This window comes from Thunnus albacares, chromosome 1, assembly GCF_914725855.1.
Source record: "Thunnus albacares chromosome 1, fThuAlb1.1, whole genome shotgun sequence".
NCBI lineage: Eukaryota > Metazoa > Chordata > Actinopteri > Scombriformes > Scombridae > Thunnus > Thunnus albacares.
In genome coordinates, this window is record NC_058106.1 from 33728485 (window position 1) to 33751954 (window position 23470).

The 23470-nt window shown below is 38.2% G+C and overlaps 1 protein-coding gene across 1 annotated transcript in view; it reads right to left on the reverse strand.

Annotated features, from left to right (window-relative positions):
• Positions 1-23470, reverse strand: part of LOC122985162 (protein kinase C-binding protein NELL1-like) — a 279144-nt gene that overhangs the window by 66986 nt on the left and 188688 nt on the right. Inside the window, exon 14 of the mRNA XM_044355623.1 lies at positions 1762-1884. Within this exon, the coding sequence (XP_044211558.1) occupies positions 1762-1884 (123 nt within the window). The remainder of the gene's footprint in view (positions 1-1761; positions 1885-23470) is intronic.

Below are 23470 nucleotides of genomic sequence, written 5' to 3' on the forward strand. Positions count from 1 at the left end.
AGCTACAATAGAAAAAAATATGCCGCTGCAAGCTCTCAATTTGCTTTTCATGTAATTGATAAAAAAACATTTCATTTTATTGTTTAGTTTGATAAAGGAGTTGTTAAACACACAGCACAGCTTCCTCTATATAGGAAATAAAATTTCACTATAATAAAACAGCAATAAGTCACTCTTAAGAAAACTGACTACTTGTTTATTCAATAACATGCGCTTGCAGAGTTTATTAAAGATGCCATTTCTGAATTTGTCTGCCAGTGAAAATGGATAGTTCTGGCCAATAGTCAATGTTTATTGGCAACACATCTCCATTTATTATGACAAGCCACTGAAACTAAGTAACAGGTGGCACAGTTATAACAGAATGTTCCCATTTGCACCCATTTTGCGTCTGCAGTATTTTGGTAGAAAAAAAACTGTCAATTTGAATCTATTTCAGTGGCATTTCACAGGTGAATCACATCTCTGAAGTCCTGCGGTTGGTATGAAACAGCAATTTAATGTAGGTAGGCTTTAACTAGGGCTGGCCAATATATTCCAGTATCACAATATTAGAAATGATACTTTCCCATATTGATGTCAAAATCACAATAAAATCGCAAACAAATTAATGAAAATGCAATGAACTGTATTCAACTGGTATGCTTTGCATAAGACAAAACACTTCACACATTTCAAACCAAAAAAAAACAAGTTTGCAAAGTTTGAACAACAGAATTTTGTACAACAATAATCACAATATTATTCCAATGAAAGATCAATATATGATAATAGTAAACTATCAGCCCCAAGGTGTGAGTATGCACCGTGCAGTATTGCATCGGAAAAAAATAAATATTCTTCTTGGTACGGGGATACTGTATACTCAAAATGAAATATAAAATGAAAAAAAAACATGATTGGGATCATTAATATTAAATGCAATATGTTGTATGCCACAAAATATAGGCTCCCTGTAAGTACTGAAAATTAATTTCAATGACTGTATTTCAACATGGTGCAGCTGTTAACTGCACTGAAATATAGTCACTGAAAGGCTGTTAAAGCGAAGGATATGTCAGCGAGATGTCTAAAAAACTTTTACTTTTCAGACAAATGTGGTCAATTTAAATGAGTTTTGATCTGAAAATCTGCAAATTAATGCCTACAGTGCTGTGGTGGGTGAGTGGTGAATATCCATTTCAGGAATTATTAATTTTCTTTCACTGAGGCACTTTTCCACTTTTAATCATTGACTGTCCCTGTTTTCATTTTGTGGAAATTATAGCACATAACCCACAAGTGCTTTAGCTATTGGATTGGAATACACTAAGCACACTCTAAAGGTCTATGATCAGCAGACTGAATGGAGGCTTTTAAAAAGAGATTTCATTTGTTTTTTGCATAAATATATATATATATTGGTCCACAGTGCTGTATGAACAACACACACCACCACAAACACTGCTGTAGGGCCAATCGGGTGAGGCACCTGGTGGGGCAACGGGTGAACAGGGAGCAGGGTGAGCAGTGAGGGGGAGGAGGCACACATGTGGAAAAACAGGCTGAAACAGGCCCAGAATCAATTTTCATCATCTCATCGTATGGCAGCTGCTGCCTGGTTAGGTCATGTGAAGAAGGAGTGAACCAGACCAACCATGATGTTACGGAGCAGAGGTTCAGTCACCATCAGAGGATGTGGAGGGAGGTTTTTAGTCTGTATTTGGTGTGTGTGTGTGTGTATCTACATGCTTGAGGGGATGTTCCGGGGCAGGAACTTACCTCTGCAGATGGTGCCGTTGCCCACGTAGCCTGGCTTGCAGGTACACAGGTGTCCTCTGATGGTGTTGGTGCAGATGGCGTTCTCATCACATGAATTTTGGCCACTGGCGCACTCGTCATGCTCTGAGGGAGAGAGAGAGAGGGAGAGAGAGACTCCACAGTCAGAGTAACTATTTGTGTGTGTGTGTGTGTGTGTGTGTGTGTATGGTGGTGGTTAAGGCTAGCGTTAGGTTAAGGTTAGGGCAAGTAGTGGTTACAGTTAAGGTGAGGGTTAGTCTCCAGGAAATGAACGTAAGTCCCTGTGAATACCCAAAAGTGACTTAAGTAAACCTGTGTGTGTGTGTGTGTGTGTGTGTGTGTGTGTGTGTTGTGTGTAAAAGATGGAGAGGTCATAGGAAAAACTGCTCATTTCTTTTGAGCTCAGAAGCCATGGAAACTCTGCTGAACTGAGGACAGTCAACAAGCTAATTGGCTGAAAGTACGAGGCCACAGCTGAGCTTTTCTCCTGTCATCAGCCAGCTTTCTGAACATCCATGCTTCCAGGCACCAACGGCTAGATGTATAAACCATGTGTATGCACAAAAAACCCACACATACCACGTGTACACATGTTTTTCTAAAGCGATCTGAGGATGAGGCGATGAGGTGGAGATGAAATATAAGGTGAGAGATGGAATCTTTTAGTAAAACATTGTTTGTTTAGGTTGATAACCAGCTGCACTGATTGTGTGATTTTTTTGTGTGTGTTTACACAGAGATTAATAAAATGCCAATGCCAGTGTGATTAATTTACCATTCTTTTAATTTACACAGGAGTGTATTTTGCTGTTAATATTATTTTTATATTATCCTTAGTTGTGACATACCTTGTAAAGGCAGTTTAGATATGAGCGCTGCAAAATAATCATTAATTACATTTCTGAGATATTACTGCTGACGATGGTTTAGAGGTCCATGTGATGAATTAATGATATAGACGGTATAAAGAGCTTCACAGCTGTGTGTTATGGTAGCTGTTCTTCTGTTGGAGAACCTTGCCAGTGCAACACAATCGGTGAAACGGCACTTCTTTCCCGTTTGTTTCATTGACAGGTGGACAGACTGGTGGAGCAGCTGGTTCAGGGCGTGTCTTCATCCATTTATGGCTAAATGTGGGAGTGGAAACGAGACTCATGCATGTGTGCCCAGTTCCTCAATATACTGAGATTCATGAAACACAACCATCAACGTGCATAGCTTTATAAATCTGACGAAAAAGAACGTGTATGCATATTTCTGGCTTTGTGCATACACACAGTTTTATTCATGAAACTACACAGAGTTTTATGCATCTGGCTCCAGTCCTGCTTGGCAACCTTCAAAATGAATATGAAATGGATATTATAACATGAAGGTTGAGGCACAGTGACAAAGACAGAGGCACAGTTGCTTTTTTCTGGCTTCCAGTTTTACTAGAAAATCACCATCAGGTGTTAGTAGCAACAGCTGATGCGTACCAGGTGTGCTGACTGATTGCTCGGTATCAGCGTCAATTAGTGTAACGATGTTGACTCACACACTGGTGACTAGTGAGACAGAACATCAAGAAATACACTTAACATTCACAAGACCATGTAAACAAGTTGACCTCTCTAGAAGCTTTCAGACCACTAATTTCAGAAAGTTTACATCAGTTACAGGAAGGCAGTTCCTTAAAAAGCCTCAGCGTCCCAATATAATATTATTAAATGGTTAAATATAGGACCGCAGCTACAAAGATACCACACGGAGACCTTAAGAACTGTCAGCTTGAGATGCTTGTGTTTTATCTTACACGTTTCTGATGCCGGATTGTTGATTGTGAAGACAACATGAGGCAAGTTGGGAAAAGTTTTCAGTTATCTTCTCCTTTTCAGTAACACGTGTCACCACCGCTCACTGCTATCACCGCTCTCCATCATATTAATGAGCCAGGGCAACACCTTTACACTGTCACTTGTATCACAAAGTAAATAAAGGAATGTAAACATAATTAATGTGGGGAATATAATTAAAGTATGACATGTTGTGGTGGTTCTATCGGTGAGTGATATCTGCTGCCGAACTATAAATAATAATCTGCACCGTAGATGGCACGACTCTCCTTCCATCAAATAAATAAATCCAGTATGATCCAACTCTTTTAGTTGGAGTAACCAGAAAGGGGAAAAAAAGTATCAGATTCCTCATAGTATAATTATATGGCTGTGACCTGAAACTGACATGAAAATATGCCATTCCATGTGATGTTTTGCTTCATACATAAAGCATCTCGCTGTGCTATGTAACTTTCACGTAAAACCGATGAATGCTTCATAACTCATTAAAACTATAATATCAAAAGTCAGCACAGAAAAAAGGTATTACATCAGCTGAGGTATCTCATGCTGACAACAGAGAGAAGGGCTGTTATTTCATATTTAAACTTTGCAATTGCTATTTCTCTTATTTCTCTTATCCTTGGGTTGAAAGTTTAGGTGATCCGTCATGAGCTGAGTAAATTTCTATGACTGTAAAACCGAGACACTATTGTATCGTACGAAACAGTGCAAGGTCAGCAGTATGAAATTATGGCTGACTCACTCAAGAACATGGTGGTACACAGTGCTGTATTTGTAAAGTCCGTGCTCAGGGCCAGTGTTTAATATTCTGCTGGTTACCACTGTTAGCTAAAGAGCAGAGGGAATAAAGAGTGGGATTAGTTACTGCAGGCAGTGTTTGATGAACCATCACTTAAAGACCTTCCACTAAAGATCAGTCTTTCCATCAGAAATGTATATGCGTTGCTGCATAGCAATAATGTATCTTTTCGTTCTACTAAATATCCTTGACTTCTCTCAGATTTTGATGGTTCACCACATCTGCTGAGGACCTTGGAGAAAGTTTAAGGAATACTCAATTGAAAACTTCTGAAGCTTAAAAGATGGCTCAGAAAAGTAGCTTGGATTTACAATGGATTCCAACAGTGACCCATGTATTATAGTAATAATCCATATAAACAAACTACTCCTCAGCATAAGGAGTAGTTTGCCCTGCTCAACGTGTGTGCTCCCAAATTGTTTAGCATATTTAGTTTGTGTATTTGAGCATCCACATTTCCAAATTGTTTGTTCAAAATGAGCACACAAAGGGGTGCACTCAAAAAGTTCCACAATGAAACATACAAAATACACAATATGAATGCTTCCTTTTTCTAAAAATACCACTATAGACCTTTCTCCACAGTAGACATTTTGACTTGTCAGTAGAAGAAGCACAGGTGTTACTAATAAGTGTGTCCAAAATCCCTCCCTATGTGCACTATATGTACCCTCACTCTACCCATTTTATTAGTGTTTGAGCATATACATTCATCCACTACAATATGTCACAATGCCATACCCTGCATTTTATAGATGCAAAAATTACCCTTGTACGACTACAGAGCTGTCAGTGACAATGCAAAAAAGATGATGATTAGTAAGTTTACTGCTCACTATTGAGTGTATATTATATAGAGAGTAGTAAGTGAGTGAACAAGGTGTGAGAATAAGCCAGAATGCACAAAACCAGGACGCTGAAACCAAAGCAGCTAAACGAAATTTATTCTATTATTTACACCTTTCCTTTCCCTACTGTTACATGTCAAAACATCTGGAAAAGACATATGCTTCGTCTCTGCTCCTGATTAATTATGACTCATAAGCATCCTATTGTTATCAACAGTGAATGAGTGAATGATTTCTGTCAGCTGTAGTTTCTTAAGTCCACAGTTCAGCACTGCATCAGTTTGCTGTAGTAAGGTAATCACAGTTGCATCACGCTAACATGTTACACATGACATGCTACATGTTCCGCTAACGAGCCCCACACCGATAGATCCTAATGAGGCTGTTCTGCGGTTGACCTGAGGCCACCATAACCCTGCTTAAATGGTAATGCGCTATTAGAGGAAAAGGATTTTTTTTTTTTTTATTCATACATTTTTAAAAAGAACATAATTATAACAACATGAAATAATAATAATGAATCTCCCTGTTGCTTATAAATATGGGATTAATTGATTTTTGGCAAGGTGTTTATTGATTCAACCGCTGAGCTTATCAGACTGATTAAGCTACAGTTACGGGATCTTCAATGAGAATATAACATGATTTTAGTTGATTATAAACAATATATTGGAAAGCAACATTTGAGGATGCTGCAGTGGGGATTTACAATAGATCTGCACAGATAAAGTATCTTTTTTTTTTTTTTTATCAAACCATGAAATGCATCTTTAAGTGCCAGGCAGGACTTGTCCTCAGGCTGCCTCCACAAAAAGGTACACACTCACACACTCAAACACACACTCCTCATTAATATGCAAAAGCATCGGTGGGAGTCATGACTAATATATTTCCCTTAATTAATGAGTGTTGCTCATGAAGCCCCAAAGCGACTGGGAGAAAATATTTAGCTTTTCTCTTCCCAAGGATTTCCTCCCCACACTGAACCATAAAGTAGAGGTGAATGTCAACAGTGCTGGTGGGATGTGTAAGAGTTTATGTGAAGGCCTATGAAAAGTGGGCTACATAACAGAAGAAGAGTTACATGATTAAATATTCAGTGTGCTAATGGATGTGAGCTGATGGAAGAGAGAGCAACACAATCAAAACACTGATGGCCGCAACCGCAAATTAAAGCTGTTTAATGTCCGTAGGCCAATGTGAAATTACAGAGTTGAAGTACTTCATAAACTGACAGATGCTCCAGTTGAATTGATGGATAATGTGAAAAACTGTCAAGCCGAATAAGTAATAAATCCTTATCTATGTTCTGCGGATAATGGTCTAAATGTGGAAAGTGTAATGTCATAGTAATATTTCCAGTGCAACGCACACACACATGCAATTCAGGTTATTGGAAAAATGTGTTCAGGGATCACTGCTGAGCAGGTTCATCTACTTTTCCAGCTAGATGAACATTTTTTTTTACTATAATAAAATAAAGTAACGCGTTTCTAAATTAGGGTCACATCTTGTCTACACCAGACACGTTTCAATTGCGTATTTCAGTCATATGTCTCATATGTCTCATGCTCATCTGACGGTAAAGAAATTCTTCAGTTTTAATCAATAAAGCTGTTTACTCCAGCAGCCGTGTAATGGCTTGTGATTAAAATGCATCATATATCTTATATATAATAAAATAAACTGTGTAATAGCTTGTGATTAAGCCTCTTTATGCAGGTTATACATCTTTTATTTGACATGTGATATATATATATATATATATATATATATATATATATATAATAAAAAGGAGGTAAGGAAGGGACGAAGGAAGAAAAAGGAAACAAAGGAGATAAAGATAGAGGTAAGGTAGGAAAGAAAGCTGGATATGAGGAAGAAGTAAATTAAAGATGCAAGGATGCATCTAAATGTATTAGGCTGCAAGTCTATCTTCTTTTGACTCACATATGTTACTACATTCATGTCTATTGGGCTATAAATTCTTCCAAAAGCAGGGTGCAGCAGGTAAAACTGGAAAGAAGGAGACGTGTTCGTCAAAAATGCATCGCAGTGGAGGCACTCAAAGGAGGGAAGAAAGTTGAAGCCAGAAGTTTCTAAACTTGGGGTGTTCGATTTTTCGGCCAGCTTTTTTTCCATCTTGTATAGAAGACTTTCATACAAGTTAGTGCAGTTCAAAGTGCTTTACAGGTGACTGACAAATGAATAAGACAGTAGAAAGGAGGGAGAGAAGGGAGTTATTACATTAATGTGAAAGAAGATAAAAGTGAAATGGCTGCTCTCAGATCCTAAGGCAAGATCTTCAGGAAGCTCAGAGCATAAAAGCCAAAAGCTGCCTCATCATGGTCACCATGACCTGAGGGGCATTTCTGGTTAAAACGTTATCTAAGACAAAGAGGTTGGTGCAAGACCTGGTTGAATTTTAAAATCAATACGAAAACTTGACAGGCAATCATAAATCCTAAATATTTAGGTGTATTCATTTATTGTTGGTGTGCTGCACCTGCTGTTGTGTTATTGTACATGTATGTGCTGTCTGTCTTGGTGGTGCTCTCTTCTGCTGTTGATGGTAGAGGTGTTATTAGATGATTGTACTTCTGTACTGCCCGTAGCCTACTGTATGGGTTAAACGTATTACCATTGGACATATTCACAGAACATTGTCTTACATATCCTATAAATGCGTCTGTCATTTTTTTTTCACATTTAATATCTGCATCGGGAGCTGTTTGACCTTCTGAGTCATTTGATTAAATGTTAATTAAAAATAATGCTTGTGCAGCTTTAATTTAAAAATGTTTGGACTTTTTGGCTTCAATAAATTTTGACTTATTTTACACTAGCATCAAAAATCAGGTGTCGTAGCTGTTGTTTGGTGGGTTGAATGAAAAACAAATTACAGTTCTTGCAGAATAATTAATGGCATTTACTAACCATTACAGATTGATAAGATCTACAAGTTAGGGTTTCTGTTTTTTTCCAAAATGCAATAACCCTATCCGGTGATGAATGATCGTGTCACAGGGAAGTTACAGCGTTGACAGTAGTAAGCTCCGTGAATCTCCTGGAGATAACAACAGCCTCGTGTGAGCGTGAAGCACATCTCTGTCAGGTTTGGTCTAATTAGTGATTATAATAGAGTGATGCGGTGTCAGGCTCGGACATGTCGAGGTGACCCCCCGGAGCACCGGGCTAATGAAGCATAATGACTGATCATCAGAACTACAGACAGCAATCGTCACACTCAGAATGGCTTCTGCACTGTCAACGCACTGAAGAACACGGAGTAACAGGATGACTGAAGGCATGACTGAGGTTATTTTCCTATTTCACAGAATTACTGGGACCAACGATGACCAGGTCACAACTAAGAACTATGTGGAGCTATGTCTGAAATACAGTACAGATCACTGACAAGTAGTAGTGTCGCATAACAGTAATTTACACATCTACCATGAGGAATTGCAATAAGGGATTTTTGGCAAAAAGCAGTAAATGTTATGGGCATTACAAGTTTAAATGAATTGTGGGACTTTTTTAAGCCACTAAAGTGCATAAATGTACAATTACTCAACACAAGATGTGTTCATATTAAACACAAAGTGATTATTTGCCTTGCTTTATTTTCTTTATTTACATAAACACCTTATGTTCTAACTGGTAAACACTTACCAGAAGCTGTAGTAGTATTTTATTTTTCTCCTTTTGCCTTTTGTATCTGTAGGTAAAGTGGCAGCCTTGGAATTGTGCAAATTTCTGTGGTAAAGTTGTAATATTTTCAGTGAAGAGAGGCTCTTTTTCCTCACTTTGCATTGCCTTGAACTATTAATGTGTGTCCACAGCATTTGCTTCGTGTTCAATCTGAGCAAAGTGATTTTGGACACAATCTCATTAAGAACTAAGTAACAAATTTAGGTGCAGAATTGTAATGTAGAGAACATTTCTTTGGTTGTCTGATATCTCAGCAGAAGACTATAATATACTATATATAATATACATAACATAGCAATAATGTGAGATTTTTCAGCATTGGTTGATGGGTCACACATTTAAGATCACCTATGTTTACATTTACACAACTCTAGTATGGGAATAATGAGGGCAAAAAGTTCTGTAGAACATCTAATTTTCTAACCAATAGTCAACATCTGTTTCTTTTAACCATGCACACTCTTTCCATAACTTTAACCAAGTAGTTATTGTGTCTAAACCTAACCAAACCTCAACCATAGACTCATATCAATCAACAGTGATTTGAAACGGTTTTAGAAGACACTGACAAACATTATTGCCTAGCCAGGAGGAGTGCCACATCAGAAAACGCTCATATAAATCATATTGGAAGGCGATGACAACCTGTTTTTTGCCAAGCATTTTCCTGTTTTACATAAATATATTCCTTTCTACTGCTGTCTCTGATTTATGGCTCTTCACTTCTAGTAGCTCGTCATGCTCAAAATTTCCTAATTTTAGCTTCCTGGACTGCTGTTCTTATTGTAATTTGTTCTGGATAAGACAGACATCCAGATGCCTCAAATATTTATTCAAATGTAAATATATTAATCATGTATCTTAAGTAGCTCTGACCTAGTGTGAAATTCAATGTAATCCGTTCTGAAGTGTGAAGGATCAAACTAATAGTTAATGACATTTCGTAGAGTGTAGTATAATATGTTTGAGCATGTGTGTCATAAGAGATAGTGATTACTCTTTAAGAAAATACATGACTTGGATGGTAATTAGTATAAAACAAGTAAATTCCTTTTATTCATATCTTACTAAGGCCTATTATTAGACACAGCAGGGGTTTTGCTCTTATTGTTGCAAAACCTCACTCACTCTAAAATATTACAGGACCACTGAGTGATTTGATACTGCTGAGAATAGAGGACACTATTATAAGCTATTTTAATGACAGACAGTGGAAGAATCTGAGTCAATATGGAGTGAGGGGTGGCGGGTTTGCTGTGTCAGTAGAAACATGGCAAATACTAAACATAAAATCAGTCATTAACAGTAAAATAATGCACGGGATTACAGCATTTTTACATAGAACCTGTGTGTAAAGTGTACAAACCAATCATAGCATGACAGAATAGGAACAAAGCTTTGATAACTACACCTTAAACCTGTATTAAGTGAGTTTTTTGGCCACTTGGTGGCAGCAGGAAAAAGCTATAAACTCAATACTGACATACCTTTTAAGCTAACAGTTTACACTTGCTTCTGTTAACACTATTCATCTCCCCAGCTAAATGCTCCACTAACCCTGCTCCCCGGCTAGTTGCTAACTTTGTCTGGGCAGGTAGCGTACAGTGGGTTTATAGAGCTCTCACAGAAAACAGCTGCCTGCTAAAGATGCTGAAAATGAACCAAAACAGATAAATTGCTACGTTGCTTTTGTAGAAATGGCTGGAAATTGGTCCGACAGTGACTTTAGACAACTGTTCTGTCTCTATATCAGGAAAGACAGCTTAGCAACATAATGTGGGAAACAATCTGCTGCCTCATGTTTCGTATGTTATGTCCGGCATTACCCGGTCTTGAAATTTATGTTTGAACCAAAGCTGCCACGATTAGTCGATTAATTGATTAGTGGATTGACAGAAAATTAATCAGTAACTAATAATTTTTGTCATTGTTTAAAGAAAGTTGCAAAAATTTGCTGATTGCAGCTTCTCAAATGAGAGGATTTTAAGCTTTTTTGTGTCACACATGATAATAAACTCAATATCTTTGGTTTTTGGATAAAACCTACTTGAGCTCTAAGAAATTATAACAGGAATTTTTCACAATTTTCTAACAAAACGATTAAAATAATAATCTTCAGAGTGATCAATAATGAAAATAATTGTTAGTTGCAGCCCTAAAGTCAACATGGAACTTTTCCATAAGAGATCCATGTCTGAAAGGCAAAAAAGCCATTATTTTAACAAAGATGAAACAAGAAAATAATTACAGTTTAAACTAACACATAGTCATTGTCAGTATAGTCCAATAATCAGTGTCACATACGTTGTCTTTAAGGTTGAGGAAGGATCTCCAGGATAATTCATAGCAAAATCACTCAGCGCTCCTTAAAAGGTACAAGTAATGTCTGTATACTGATGTACAGTTTTATAATTTAATCTCTGTGTCCACCTGCTTACTAACTCATGCTGTGAGTATGCTACAGTGGGCCTGTCAGCTGACTGAGTGGCATCTGTCCAGAGTCTTTAAAAACTTTTCCTCCATACAAAACACTTCTCTTCCAGCACATAAATCTTTTCACCAATTTAGTTTGATGACAGTTTGTTTCTCTATTACGTTATCTGATCAAATATATTTTATTTATACCGGATTGAGGATGTCAATCCCTTTCATTGTAAAATAGAAACTAATCTCTATAAACAGACATCTGCAGATGAATGCAGAATCTGTAGACCAGAGATTTTGGTATCGAAACTGTTCTGGTTTCCGTTTGTAGTCTGAGTAGTATTGAGCAATCACGTTTGAGCGGGGATGGCACTTGAAATGTAGGCAGCGATTTCTACAGGAACATGCTTTGGTTGCAAAAGTCCGTGTGGGGGACGAAAGAGGCAGAAAACATTGGCTGAAATGTCGTCTGGACCTAAAACACCAACAAAAAGTATCAATGTTTGTTTTTATTGTGTGGAGGAACGTTTGACTCGTGTAGTAAAAGAAATGACTTGCTTTCAAAGTGGATTATACAGTTGCCTTTGAAAAAATTACAGGAATTGGTGATTCTCCCGGGGCTGTATGTAACCAAAGAGCTTCTAATACAGTACAATCATAGCAATGAAGAAGCCAAAAACAGAACTGGTGGTCTTGTTATAGACATGGCTGCAAATAAAAATATCAGACAAAAACGCTGTGCACCAATAGCGCCTTTGCAAATCAAATACCTTAAACAAAGTTGTTATAGTTATTTTAAAATGTTAAGTGAGTATAAACTGGCTACTTGTGAAACCATGCAGTCGTAAAAGTCGTCTCTGAACTCCATTCTCGTGTCTCAAGTTGCTAGTCGGACTGTAAACAATGACCGGCGCACAGATGAGGAAGTCTTGGCCCGAAACATTGGTTGTAGCCCCCAGAGGCTAAATCATTGTCAGACGATAGCTGATGGGTTCAGAGATTGCAGAGAAACTAAACTGAACTCAGTGTTGTTTTTGTCATGAAAATGATGTCTGCTGTTTTTTTTGTTTTTTTTTTTCTCATATTTTGATTTTTATTTTCACATTTCCTCTGTCTTTCTGTCTTCTGTCCCATTTGCAGGGCTCTGAACCGTTATTTGTAAATGGGCGTCTTTGAGTAAACCCAACACCTCATGATTCACTTTTTGCTTTGCATAATAAATTTCTAAAACATGTTCTCATCTCTTAAGCTCCTACTGTAGTCTCATTCAATAATGTCAAGCAGAACACTTCAGTAATGTGAAATTTAATGGCCAGTGACAAGCCCATAAAAAAACAGAGCATGGCAGGATTTTCCAAGGCTTTATTCTGTCTTGTTTTTTTTTTTTTTGCCTACGCAAAGTCGTCATGTTAACTTTCTGTCTCGGCCGTGCTGCTCATCTTGACATAATGTGAACTCAGCAGAGATCTGTCCTGTGCTTGTCCTGTGGGAAAATAATATTGACTGCCTGTCATGGCATTTAGCCTGGAGGACATAGATTTCCATGAAATTAGTTATAGCAAATTTCTGATTTTCTTGCAGTAATGCACCTGGAGTTCAAGAGTTTTCTTTTGACTTGTCGGTCAATTAATTAGATTTCAGTGCTACTGCATGAAAGCTATGTGTCCAGAAATAAGTAAATTTTATTGTTAAGAAGACAGAAGGTGGCTTAAACAAATTATCTCAAAGAACAATAGAGACCTGTTTGCATTCTGGTGACTTTTTGCGTCCTTTTATGATGATGGAAACTTATGTGCTACTTCTTCCCTTCATCTCTTATTCTTGACTGTATAACTAATGTCATCACTCAACCAAGGCACTAAGATATGCACAAGGTTAGTTTCTATTAAAATATTAAAATGTCTTTTTTTTTAATTCAAAAATATTAAAAACAGAAAGAAGATGCAAATCAATATGTATTTGCATTTCTTACTTATATGTAAACACTCTGAGGATAATAGTTCAATATTAAATCATCTAAAGAATGACTGTTCTGTCGTTATTCCTGCTGTCATGAATTATTTATTTTTTTCTGTGGACATTTACTGTACACAATGTGGTGTTTTCATCCCCCACCATTATTAATATTCAGTTTTTGGACCCTCTGGTGGGGTTGAGGGTGGGCTGCAACAACAGTCCTGTACATCTGGGTACTACCATAGTGTGGTCTGGCTTAAATGTCACTGGGAACCACCATGAACTAATGTGTTTGCCAAGTACACAAAAGTACCAGACTTTGATACTAGAGACCTGGGGCTCATATTCTGTTTCCTTTAAACAGTCAGTGTGGTTTCTTTTAACCATGAAGACAATATTTCTTTACTTTAAACAAATAGATTAAGTTATATAAACCTAACTAGACCTCCAACCTCTGTGGTTGACATCTACTGTAAGGGTTTAAATTTGGAATCAATGTCTGATATAACTTTAAGATGCATGCAACCCTTTGTCACACTTACACCTTGTCTAGACTGAAAGCGTCTCAGCCGCGTCTTCCTTGTCACGTGCGTCTGACAGAACAGTACCCTTCTATTTTAATCAATACAGCTGTCCACTCAGCCCACATACTGCCCGAAGCGTATTTTTATAGGCTTCATGTCTTTTTTCCTCAGTTTCATGCGCTTGACTACAGCCATTGTGTATTGGGCTCTGTGCACTTCCAAAACGCAGGTAACCTACGCTCAACACTGTACCTGAATGCCTCCAGTGTAGATACATAGAGCGTTTCCTGCTGCTGCTGCTGCTGCTCTGCTAGACGAGTAAACACAGTGTTAGGGATAAGAAGTGGCCTTGCAATGGCTCGAATCTTAAGAGTGTGCTTTGGAAAACTGTTTCCAGGCTGTATGTGTCTGTATATGACCTTGTTGTTCTTTTTGCTATGATATAAGATGAGTGTTTTGGTGAAGAGCTTTAAGCATTCTGTATACTGCGTTTTGTGTGTACGATTCTCATTTTGTGTTTATGATTCTCTGCAGGCTCCTAATTACAAGCAAATCATTTGACATACAAATAGTCATATGATCCATTGTTAATATAAAAATATTAATTATAGGAACAGTACAGACTCACCTTTCCATTCACTTGAAAGAGAAAATGTGTCCAAACTTGACTGGTACTGTATATATGAGTTGTTTTATAAGGGTATGGTTCATTTTGGAAGGCACAGATAAAAGATTTATTTAGTTGTGTGGTTTGTTGATTTTGTGTCATGTTTCAAATTTCACATCAGGCTAGAGCATAAATGGTGGTTGGCAGCAAAAAGCCGATACTGGGCTTAAATTACCTAAAGTAAACAAGAAGACCAAGAAGTAAAACCCAGTTCCCAAAATATTACAGCACACTTGGTCTAACATTAGATACTTTCACTAAATTATGCTAACTGCTGGCTGGAGGAGCTATCAAGTAATATTAAACTTACTGAAATATTGCGACTATAGCCTGACTCAACCGGGGAGAGCAGCAAGTGAGCCAACTGTCAATCACAGCTGTCAATCAACACCCATAGAGCAGATATCAAAACTACTATACATCTTTGAATCTCATTAATGGAGCAATAATTCCCAAAACAACCACCAGCACACAAAATTTAGTGATTGAGACCATAATAACCATAAAAAAATGATTGACTTAGTATTTCTAGAGAGACATTGACACTTGAATGGAGCCAGTATCTAGTGGCCATCAGTGGCGTTGCACTTTAAGGTATTTCTGCATTGGCTTCAGCCTCAAGTCATGGTAGTTGCTGCTTGGGTACAACACAACTCTCATCCACCCATGTACACACACACTCAGAAACCAATGACAGCCTCCCTGCAGCCTCCCTACGATTCACTGACAGCAGAGTACTTCCTGAACCTACTAACACCATTTCAATATGCATCACAATGCACATATGCAATTTCATGCTCAATATCCGAACAGCGATAACACAGGCCCGACAATTTTACTACATCATTTACTACTTTTAAGTACTTTTCACAGAGTAAATAAGCACATTTTAAAATGTGATCAATGTCCGGCAGGGAGGCAGGACAAGTGACACCATAAGAGAAATCTGCACGGCTGCTGAGGCAGTGTGTGTGTGTGTGTGTGAGTGTGTGTGTGTTACAGTCATGTTATTATTAACATGAAGCACTTAAGACCTGGCACTTTAAAACACAAGTGCTTCTCATTAAGCTGCAAATATGTTCATTTACATCATGAATTACAGCTGCGCATTAATGTTGAGTTTGCTTTATAGTACAGTAATATCCCGATCGCCCCTGTTCATCTCTTTGTGTAGCAGCAGCACAGAGGCAGCAAGATAATGCAATTCCTTCACTACCCAATGAAATATAGAGCTCAGGGCAATAAAGATGCTTAGGCTGCAATTCACATTAATGAAAGCATGTTCCATTAAGGTACTCTGTCAGTAAACATCCATCCCATACCCACAGTGCATTTTTATTCCACGTGTCTCTGTGTGTATTCATCCAGGGGAAAAGGAAGACAATGCATCAAAGAAGAAGAGTTGAAGCTCAAAGAAAAATAGCGTAATGTGACGACATACATCACTCTGGATGTTGTACAGTCTGCTGATGAGCAGGAAGAAACACTCCTTACATATCAAATCTTTATGGGGAAGCTAAATATAAACACCGACCGCTCAGAACCAATTAAAATGGATGAAAGTAAGGACTATGGGAAACTTAACTGACTCTTCTTCCAAACTGTGTTTGATGGGCTTATTAAATTGGCTGATGCCGAGCCAGCCTGACAGCGTGACCTCCATTTTTGAAGAGTCAATGTATACAGGAAGGGTTGCCAAGGTTACTAGGCTTGCCACACTTGAGCTCCACATTCATTACATGTATAATTGGAATTGGATTTGATTAAATTTTCATTAAATATATAATGTGTCTTGAGGGGGATGCAGCCTTCCCCAATGCTAGAATTTTGGAGAATGTGTAGCAACTGATGCATGAAATTAATGACAGCTCCATTTGGACAGCCATACAGCAGAGCCTAAGCATATTGCCTACGAACAGCAGGTTGATAAAGAAATAAAGTCAAGTATTGATTAGCGGAGTGTAGACAAGGATAGAAGAGAAATATTCATTAGAGGATCAAAGGCAGTGGCACATGACACGGCTGCTGTCTGATTAAAGGATTAGTCGACCAGAAGTAAACACTTGAATCTGCCAAATTCAATCAATACAGTTAAAATACCACCAATACAGTTCAAATGCAGCTAAAGGTACAATAAAGCAGTCACAGGTGGACAGAATATTGGTTATTGAATATTGATTAGAGCCAGATATCGATGGCTGAAGAGCAAAACCTCCTATCTGAAAAATGCACTTTTTTGAGAAAACTTGTTTAACCCTCCTGTTGTCCTCGGGTCAAATTTGACCCGTTTTCAAATGTTTTTATATCAGAAATATGGATTTCTTTCATCTAATTGCCTGAAAATCACATGGATGGTTCAGTACCACACACTTTGCAAGTAAAAGTAATGATAATTTTGGGTGTTTTATTAAAGTTTCTAGCATCTGTGGACTTTTGTCCTCCCGAGTCAAAATTGACCTGGGAGGACAAAAGTTGCATGGTCGACGGGAAGACAACAGGAGGGTTAAAAAAACTTGTTGTTTTCTTGCAGAATGCTATTTGTTAAGGATATGTGGTATTGTTTACTGTATGTTTGTATGGTTATTATGGTATTGTTAACACATAATATAGTAATATAGTCCAAAAACAGTGTATTATGTATTGGGTATCCTTAACAAATAGCATTAGGCAAAAAAACAACACGTTTTTTTTTTTTTAGTTTTCTCAAAAAAGTGCATTTTTCAGATAGGAGGTTTTGCTCTTCAGCCATCGATATGTGATTCTAATATATATATATATATATATATATATATATATACATAGATAGATAGATAGATAGATAGATAGATAGATAGATATTTGAGTGTAAAAAAATCCGAATGCACGTATGAATACAGCTGACCATGGAGTGTATCTCTTGGAAATCAGTCAGATTTAAATTATTTTTGATTATATTTTGATTCTGATTGATTTTGAGATGATTTATGTTGGATTTATTTTTTTTCTAAAGCCATATGAGTCTTCCTTTCCCCAATCAACGCCATTCTTGCCAGAGTTCACGTTTTCCCAAATCTCTGCAACATTTAGCCACTGCTTCTAGCGGCTAAATATTTTCCTTAAGTGTAGCTGTGATGGACAGAAACCTGAGTTTCCCTTTAACTCACAGATATAAACAAAAAATAAGGCCAAAAAAAGTTTTATATTTCAGTTAAGGAGAAATAAGGGTCACCAACACATAAATAAATCATCCGAAAAGAAAAAAACTACTGGTTATCTGCCAACATATACACCAATACAATAAGTTTGTGATAAACTCAGCCAACAATACTGGCCTGAATATGTTGTTCACATTGTAACAGTCCATAAACTACAGTGTCTTGAGTCCACTTTGAAGGGTTTATAAACTGTAGCTTGGCAGTCACCAAACTCTTTAATAGATTAAATATATTATGAGTCTTCTCCTGGTCACACAGTGTGCAAAGCTAGAGCTTCAAATAGAGGCATCCATTTTAAATAGCTATACAACACTTTATCTGCAGGCCAGAGCTGAACCAGCTGTTGGGAGTTTATTTACAGGAAGGTGCCGAGAGGAAGGAAGCACTTTAATCCTCTTGTTCCGGCGGTTTAATCTGTAACTGTGTGCCTTATCAGTGTCTGCTTAATGCAGACAACAATTCCTCTAAAACCCAGAGATCATAAGATAAGTACACACTGGGAGCCAGAAAACCATTTCCACAATTACCTATGGCAGACAACGATTACCCGCTAACACATGAAGTCAGAGATCATAATGACCTTCCATGGGGGAAATCACTTGAGTTCTGCTTGCGCTGCACCATAAAGACTGAGGGTAAACACTGGTATCTATATATACAATGCCCACCACCCTCTGCACAGCATATTCTCAAGGCAGAGGAGTATGTTCAGTGGCAGACTGCAGTCTCAGTCCAACTCAATAGACAGACCGAGGAAGTCTTTTGTCCCCCAGGCCACACTGCTATTCAACTTCTCACAGCGATGGCGGGGTGAAATTGACTATTAGGTGTGATGCTGCCTCTCCGTTGCTACCTATGCTCACCTGCATGCTGCTGGAGTGTCAGTTACTGGCTATGTGAGTACACACTGGGGACGTAAACAACATGCAAATATGAAATACTCGCTCGCGAATATTTTTTTACATTATTCACAATTAGTGTTTGTATTGGTTTATATATTTATTTCCAATAATCACCTTGCATTGCATATACTCTATCATAGAGACAGCTCTCTGTGGTAGTTCTGGTGGCTACACTATCACTTCACTGCTGTGTTTTTATTATTTTATTCTTGTGCGTATCGGTGTTTCATATGTTTCATATAAGCTGCTGGATGCCTAAATTTCCCTCCGGATCAATAACGTTTCTATTTTTCTATCTATCTATCTATTGCTAACTTGAGTCTCAGCTCAACACATTATTAAACAATAATCCACATGAAAAAAATCTATTTCATAAATGTCGCTCTACCTGTAGTAATTCACCCTACAGCCAAGAAAGCTTTTCTATTCTTAAGCACTTCATGTCAAGAAAGTCTTTCCTTGATATACACGAAAGTTTCAATCACATTGGATGTGATTTAGCAGTGAAGGGCACATTTTTCTAATTGGTTCCTATAGGTAACGGAAGAATGCAACTTGTATTGTTTGGACAGGGCAGTGGGGATAGTTTGTCAAAACTTCCATCACATCAATGCACCTTTTTTGCATCTGTTTCTTGTCTGAACAAGGCCTTATCTGCCCGATGCACCTCATGCCTTTGGCGGAGCGCTGCAAGTGCCTCAAACTGAAAAAAAAATCAGCTCTTTGCGGACAAACTCTACTCCAACACAGCTTTTTTTTCCAGCTGTCCATTCATCGGAGAACAGGGATACGCCTGTAGAAACACACCATCAACGATTAAAAATGGAGGAAGGGCTTCTAGTGACTGGTTGGAACTATTTGATCTCACAGACGTAAACAAAACAAGTCAACCTCAGAGGAGTTTTTCTGTTAAACCTAGTAAACAAGGACACAGAATGTAAAATGCAGGCTCCGTGTGATCAGGATCAGAGCTGCACGGGAGAAAAAAAAAAACACTGCATCCAAGAAGTCGAGAGGCGGCAGGAGATTTTGTGAAGTCAAACTATAGAAGACCTTTATTATTTCGGTTTTGTGATAATATGGTGCATACTTAAATATGCAAACCTGGGGCCAGTTATTATTTCAGCTTAGAAAAACTGTATAGACTGCACAGAGAATAAGAGGAAAGGTGGTTTCATCAGCAGCTCATTTTTGTTCCAGGGCCTAATAAAGTGGTTAATCCGGATGTGAGAAAGTCCAAAGGAAAAATAAATCATCATCATCATCCTACCCACACTTTTTGATTGACAGGCGGCTGAACTCTGTGAAGTGCAGTGTTGAGTGTTGAGCAAAAAAAAAACAACTCTATGAATTATGTACACATAATAAGTTTATCACATCAAATCTCCTTTAAATGGGGACACAGCCTGTTATTTTGAACAACATGGAGACAGCAGGTAAAGTCGTCCTGGACTAACAGTGAACTGATTTGGGGTGCATAAACATGGATGTGACTATAGCTCAGTGGCATTTTGACAAGGAAGCTATAGAACTTCACACTTCCTGCCACCTCTCTTCCTTTCTCTGTCCATCCCTTGTTTCCCCAGAGCTGCTTGCCTGCTTTCATAGAGAGGTGAAATCAAGTGGAACCACAATTATAGCAGCCTCCTATTGTTTACAGGGCCCTGTCTTCACAAAGGACAGGCTTGTCCACCGGGCAGACAACAGCAGGGAGAGAGAGAGAGAGAGCGAGAGAGGGAGGGAGAGAGATGAGGCGGAGAACGTCCAATGCAAAAGGTGATACATGACTTGTCGTGTAAGGTGACATTTTATTCCTCTGAGAATGAAGTTGCTCCCTTTGTAATATTGAGGGTAACGTTCTGAATGACTGAAAGGTGCCTACAGTGATGTCAGGTAAGTTTGTGGGCACATGAAGCTTAGAGCTGTTTGATGTCCGTAGAGACTTGCACACAATGGCCTGAGGCAAAAAAGGCAAACACAATACTGCCATCAGTGACTTCCGTACATTAAGAGGGAAGGTACGTGATGTCACAGTACGGTCAATCACCCTTGAGTGGCAAACATGCAACATCTGCAATACGTACGAAAAAACTAAACAAACTATGTAAAATCCCTCTTGTTGAGAGCTAATCTGCACAAACTGCAGAATTTTGTACAGACAGATAAAAGTTAAAGAGAAGAGAGGTAATGTGAAGTGACTATTTCTAATAGTAGATTAATAATCAACATCGGTACATCCAGTCCAACCTGTACATTACTTGCATTTAAGTTGCATTTTACGCTACTTTATATTCTACTGCACAACATTTCAGTGGGAAACATTATGCTTTATTTATCTGACAGCTGTAATTACTAGTTCCTTTGCAGATCAAAATGATCACACAAAACATTTAATCAACTAGGTTTAACTACCCATCATTATCTACAATGAGTAAAATTAGCTCCACCTTGACTGGCTACAAAATGCTGCCACGGTAATGCAGCAGTAGTAACAATAAAACAGTGGAGTTTTGGAAATTTTAGTGGTATTGCAAACTTTACTTAAGCAAAGGATATGAATACGTCCTTCACCACTGCTAACCAAGCACACATTTTTCTGAATGCAACATGAATATCTATTGAGGACCTTGATTTTGATAAGGCCTACTAATCCTCCTATAACATTTACCTGTTGTTCCTGCAGGGCTCTAACATTATGTATGCAAAACAAAGCCTTACAGACTGCTAGTGCTATAAAAGTTTATATAAAAATAAAATGAGTGAAAAATGATCACTTTTCCTTTTTTGGTCAGTATGGTCATTTTATGAAATAATGCCCCATCATAAAAATAATCAATATTGCATAGATTAAACAACTGAAATCTTAAAAAAACAGTGTCTGCCCACCTTCAGGCCACTTTTTAACCACTGACCATTAACTGTATGGTATACTACATGGATCGTTGACATTAATATGGCTTTTCCCTCCTGGTTTTAGTGCTCTACAAACAACCTCACATCACCTCCTCACTGGTATGAGGAGGTGATGTGAGTGACAATCAATGCAAAACCTCTGTTATGATTAATGATAAAAGCTCTACAGTTCCGCACAGCAGGCTAATTTCAGCTTCCACTATTACATCAGAATAGCTTCTGAATTTCTGCTCCTCGCTAATTGCTGATAGAATGTTTCTCTGTTTAATTACAAACTGGTTTCCGGTGTGCCTGTGTGTCCTGCTTAATGCAGTGACAGTAATATCATTAACAAAAACATTTCCAGATCCACAGACACACAACAAAGAATAACAATGCAGATTTGAGCACGACACTCCAATTACAGAAGCTAATGTGCAATCGTGTTAGCATTGTGAAATATGAGCAGTCGCCACCCTGTGCCGTGAACGCTAACTCTTTTACATTCACTTAGAGGATCTCAAACCCTTGAGCAATGTAAGAAGGAGAAGCCGGAAGAGGGAAACAGAGACAGAGAGAGGATTTATCTCTCCCAGCAGATGTAGAGTGCTCCTTGGGCTCTCAGTCAGGAGCCAGGACAGTTTACAAGCTGCAAAATAGATTGATTGTCCATGGATCCTTGTCCCTGCGTGGCTGCCAACTCTGAGCTAATTAAAGAACACTACTCCAGAGAAACACTGAGCAGAAACCAAGCAGATCCTATTCACTCTCGAGAAAGCATGCTGCTCTGAGTCCCTTCGGAGGAAAGACATAGTAAACCTGCAGGTGTCGCTGTGCTACATTGAGAAATTGCTTGAGATCCACAGGGATGAACGTGGATATATAGCATTTGCATTGTGTGTGTTAAAAGAAGGTAAATATGTTGGTGAATCTGTTCCCAGACTTTGCCTTTGAACATCAGGGATGTAGAGGAAGCAGGATATTTTTACTCTGAATATTTACTGTAGACGAGCCATTAAAAAAAACTGAATGGCTGCAATCACCCGTTCTTGTCGATCACACGCTGATTCTCCCGACCTTTAAAAAGACAACCGCTGAGGTATTCATCAATCAGTTTGTATTCACTTCTCTCTGAAAGCTTTAATTCTGGACAAAAGACAGAGCATCACAGTCGCAGAGCCATGTGGCCGACAACTGATGGAAGCTACCGTTTTCTAACACGTGGGAGTCACTGCAGGCTGGCATGAGTCAGACTCAAAACTGCAATCATTGTAGTACAGGAGTAAAACAAACAGAGAGAGGAGGCAACATACATGTTAGATCCAACTTAATAATAATAATGATTTACTCATTCATCTGTTTGATTGTCTGAGATGTTTCTTATATGCATAAAAAAGTACATTTACTAAAATAAAGAGGTATTCTACTTGGGTTTTCCATTTTTTGCCTCTCATTAGATTGATCATCTGAGGAACCGGATATCTGTACCAAATTTCATGCATCCAATTCATCCAATATATGGTGATATTTCAATTTAGATCAACCAATCAAAACTGTCTCACTTCTAGTGAGCCTACAGAGGGTTGCAGAGTTGGAATTGAAGGGGAAATGGGAGGGCTATCATCACCTGTGAACATACTCAAAACAAAGTTTCCAGCTCATAAGCCACTGGGAAACAGACCTGAAAAGCCCCAGAACCATCACACAAGTCAAAATTTGCCTTCTTTCATTCCAAATTTTTATAACTTATGCAGAAAAGAAGCTCAAACAGTAGCGATCTGTGCTACCTTTTGTTTTTTTTTCAGGTTTGCTATCAAAGTTTCCCACACTATAGTACAGTTCTGCAATGTGCAGACTGTACAAACAACACCTTTCCTTTTTTCCCTCCTGATTAAAAAGTTGAAAGTTAAAAAGCAAAGAAAATAGTATA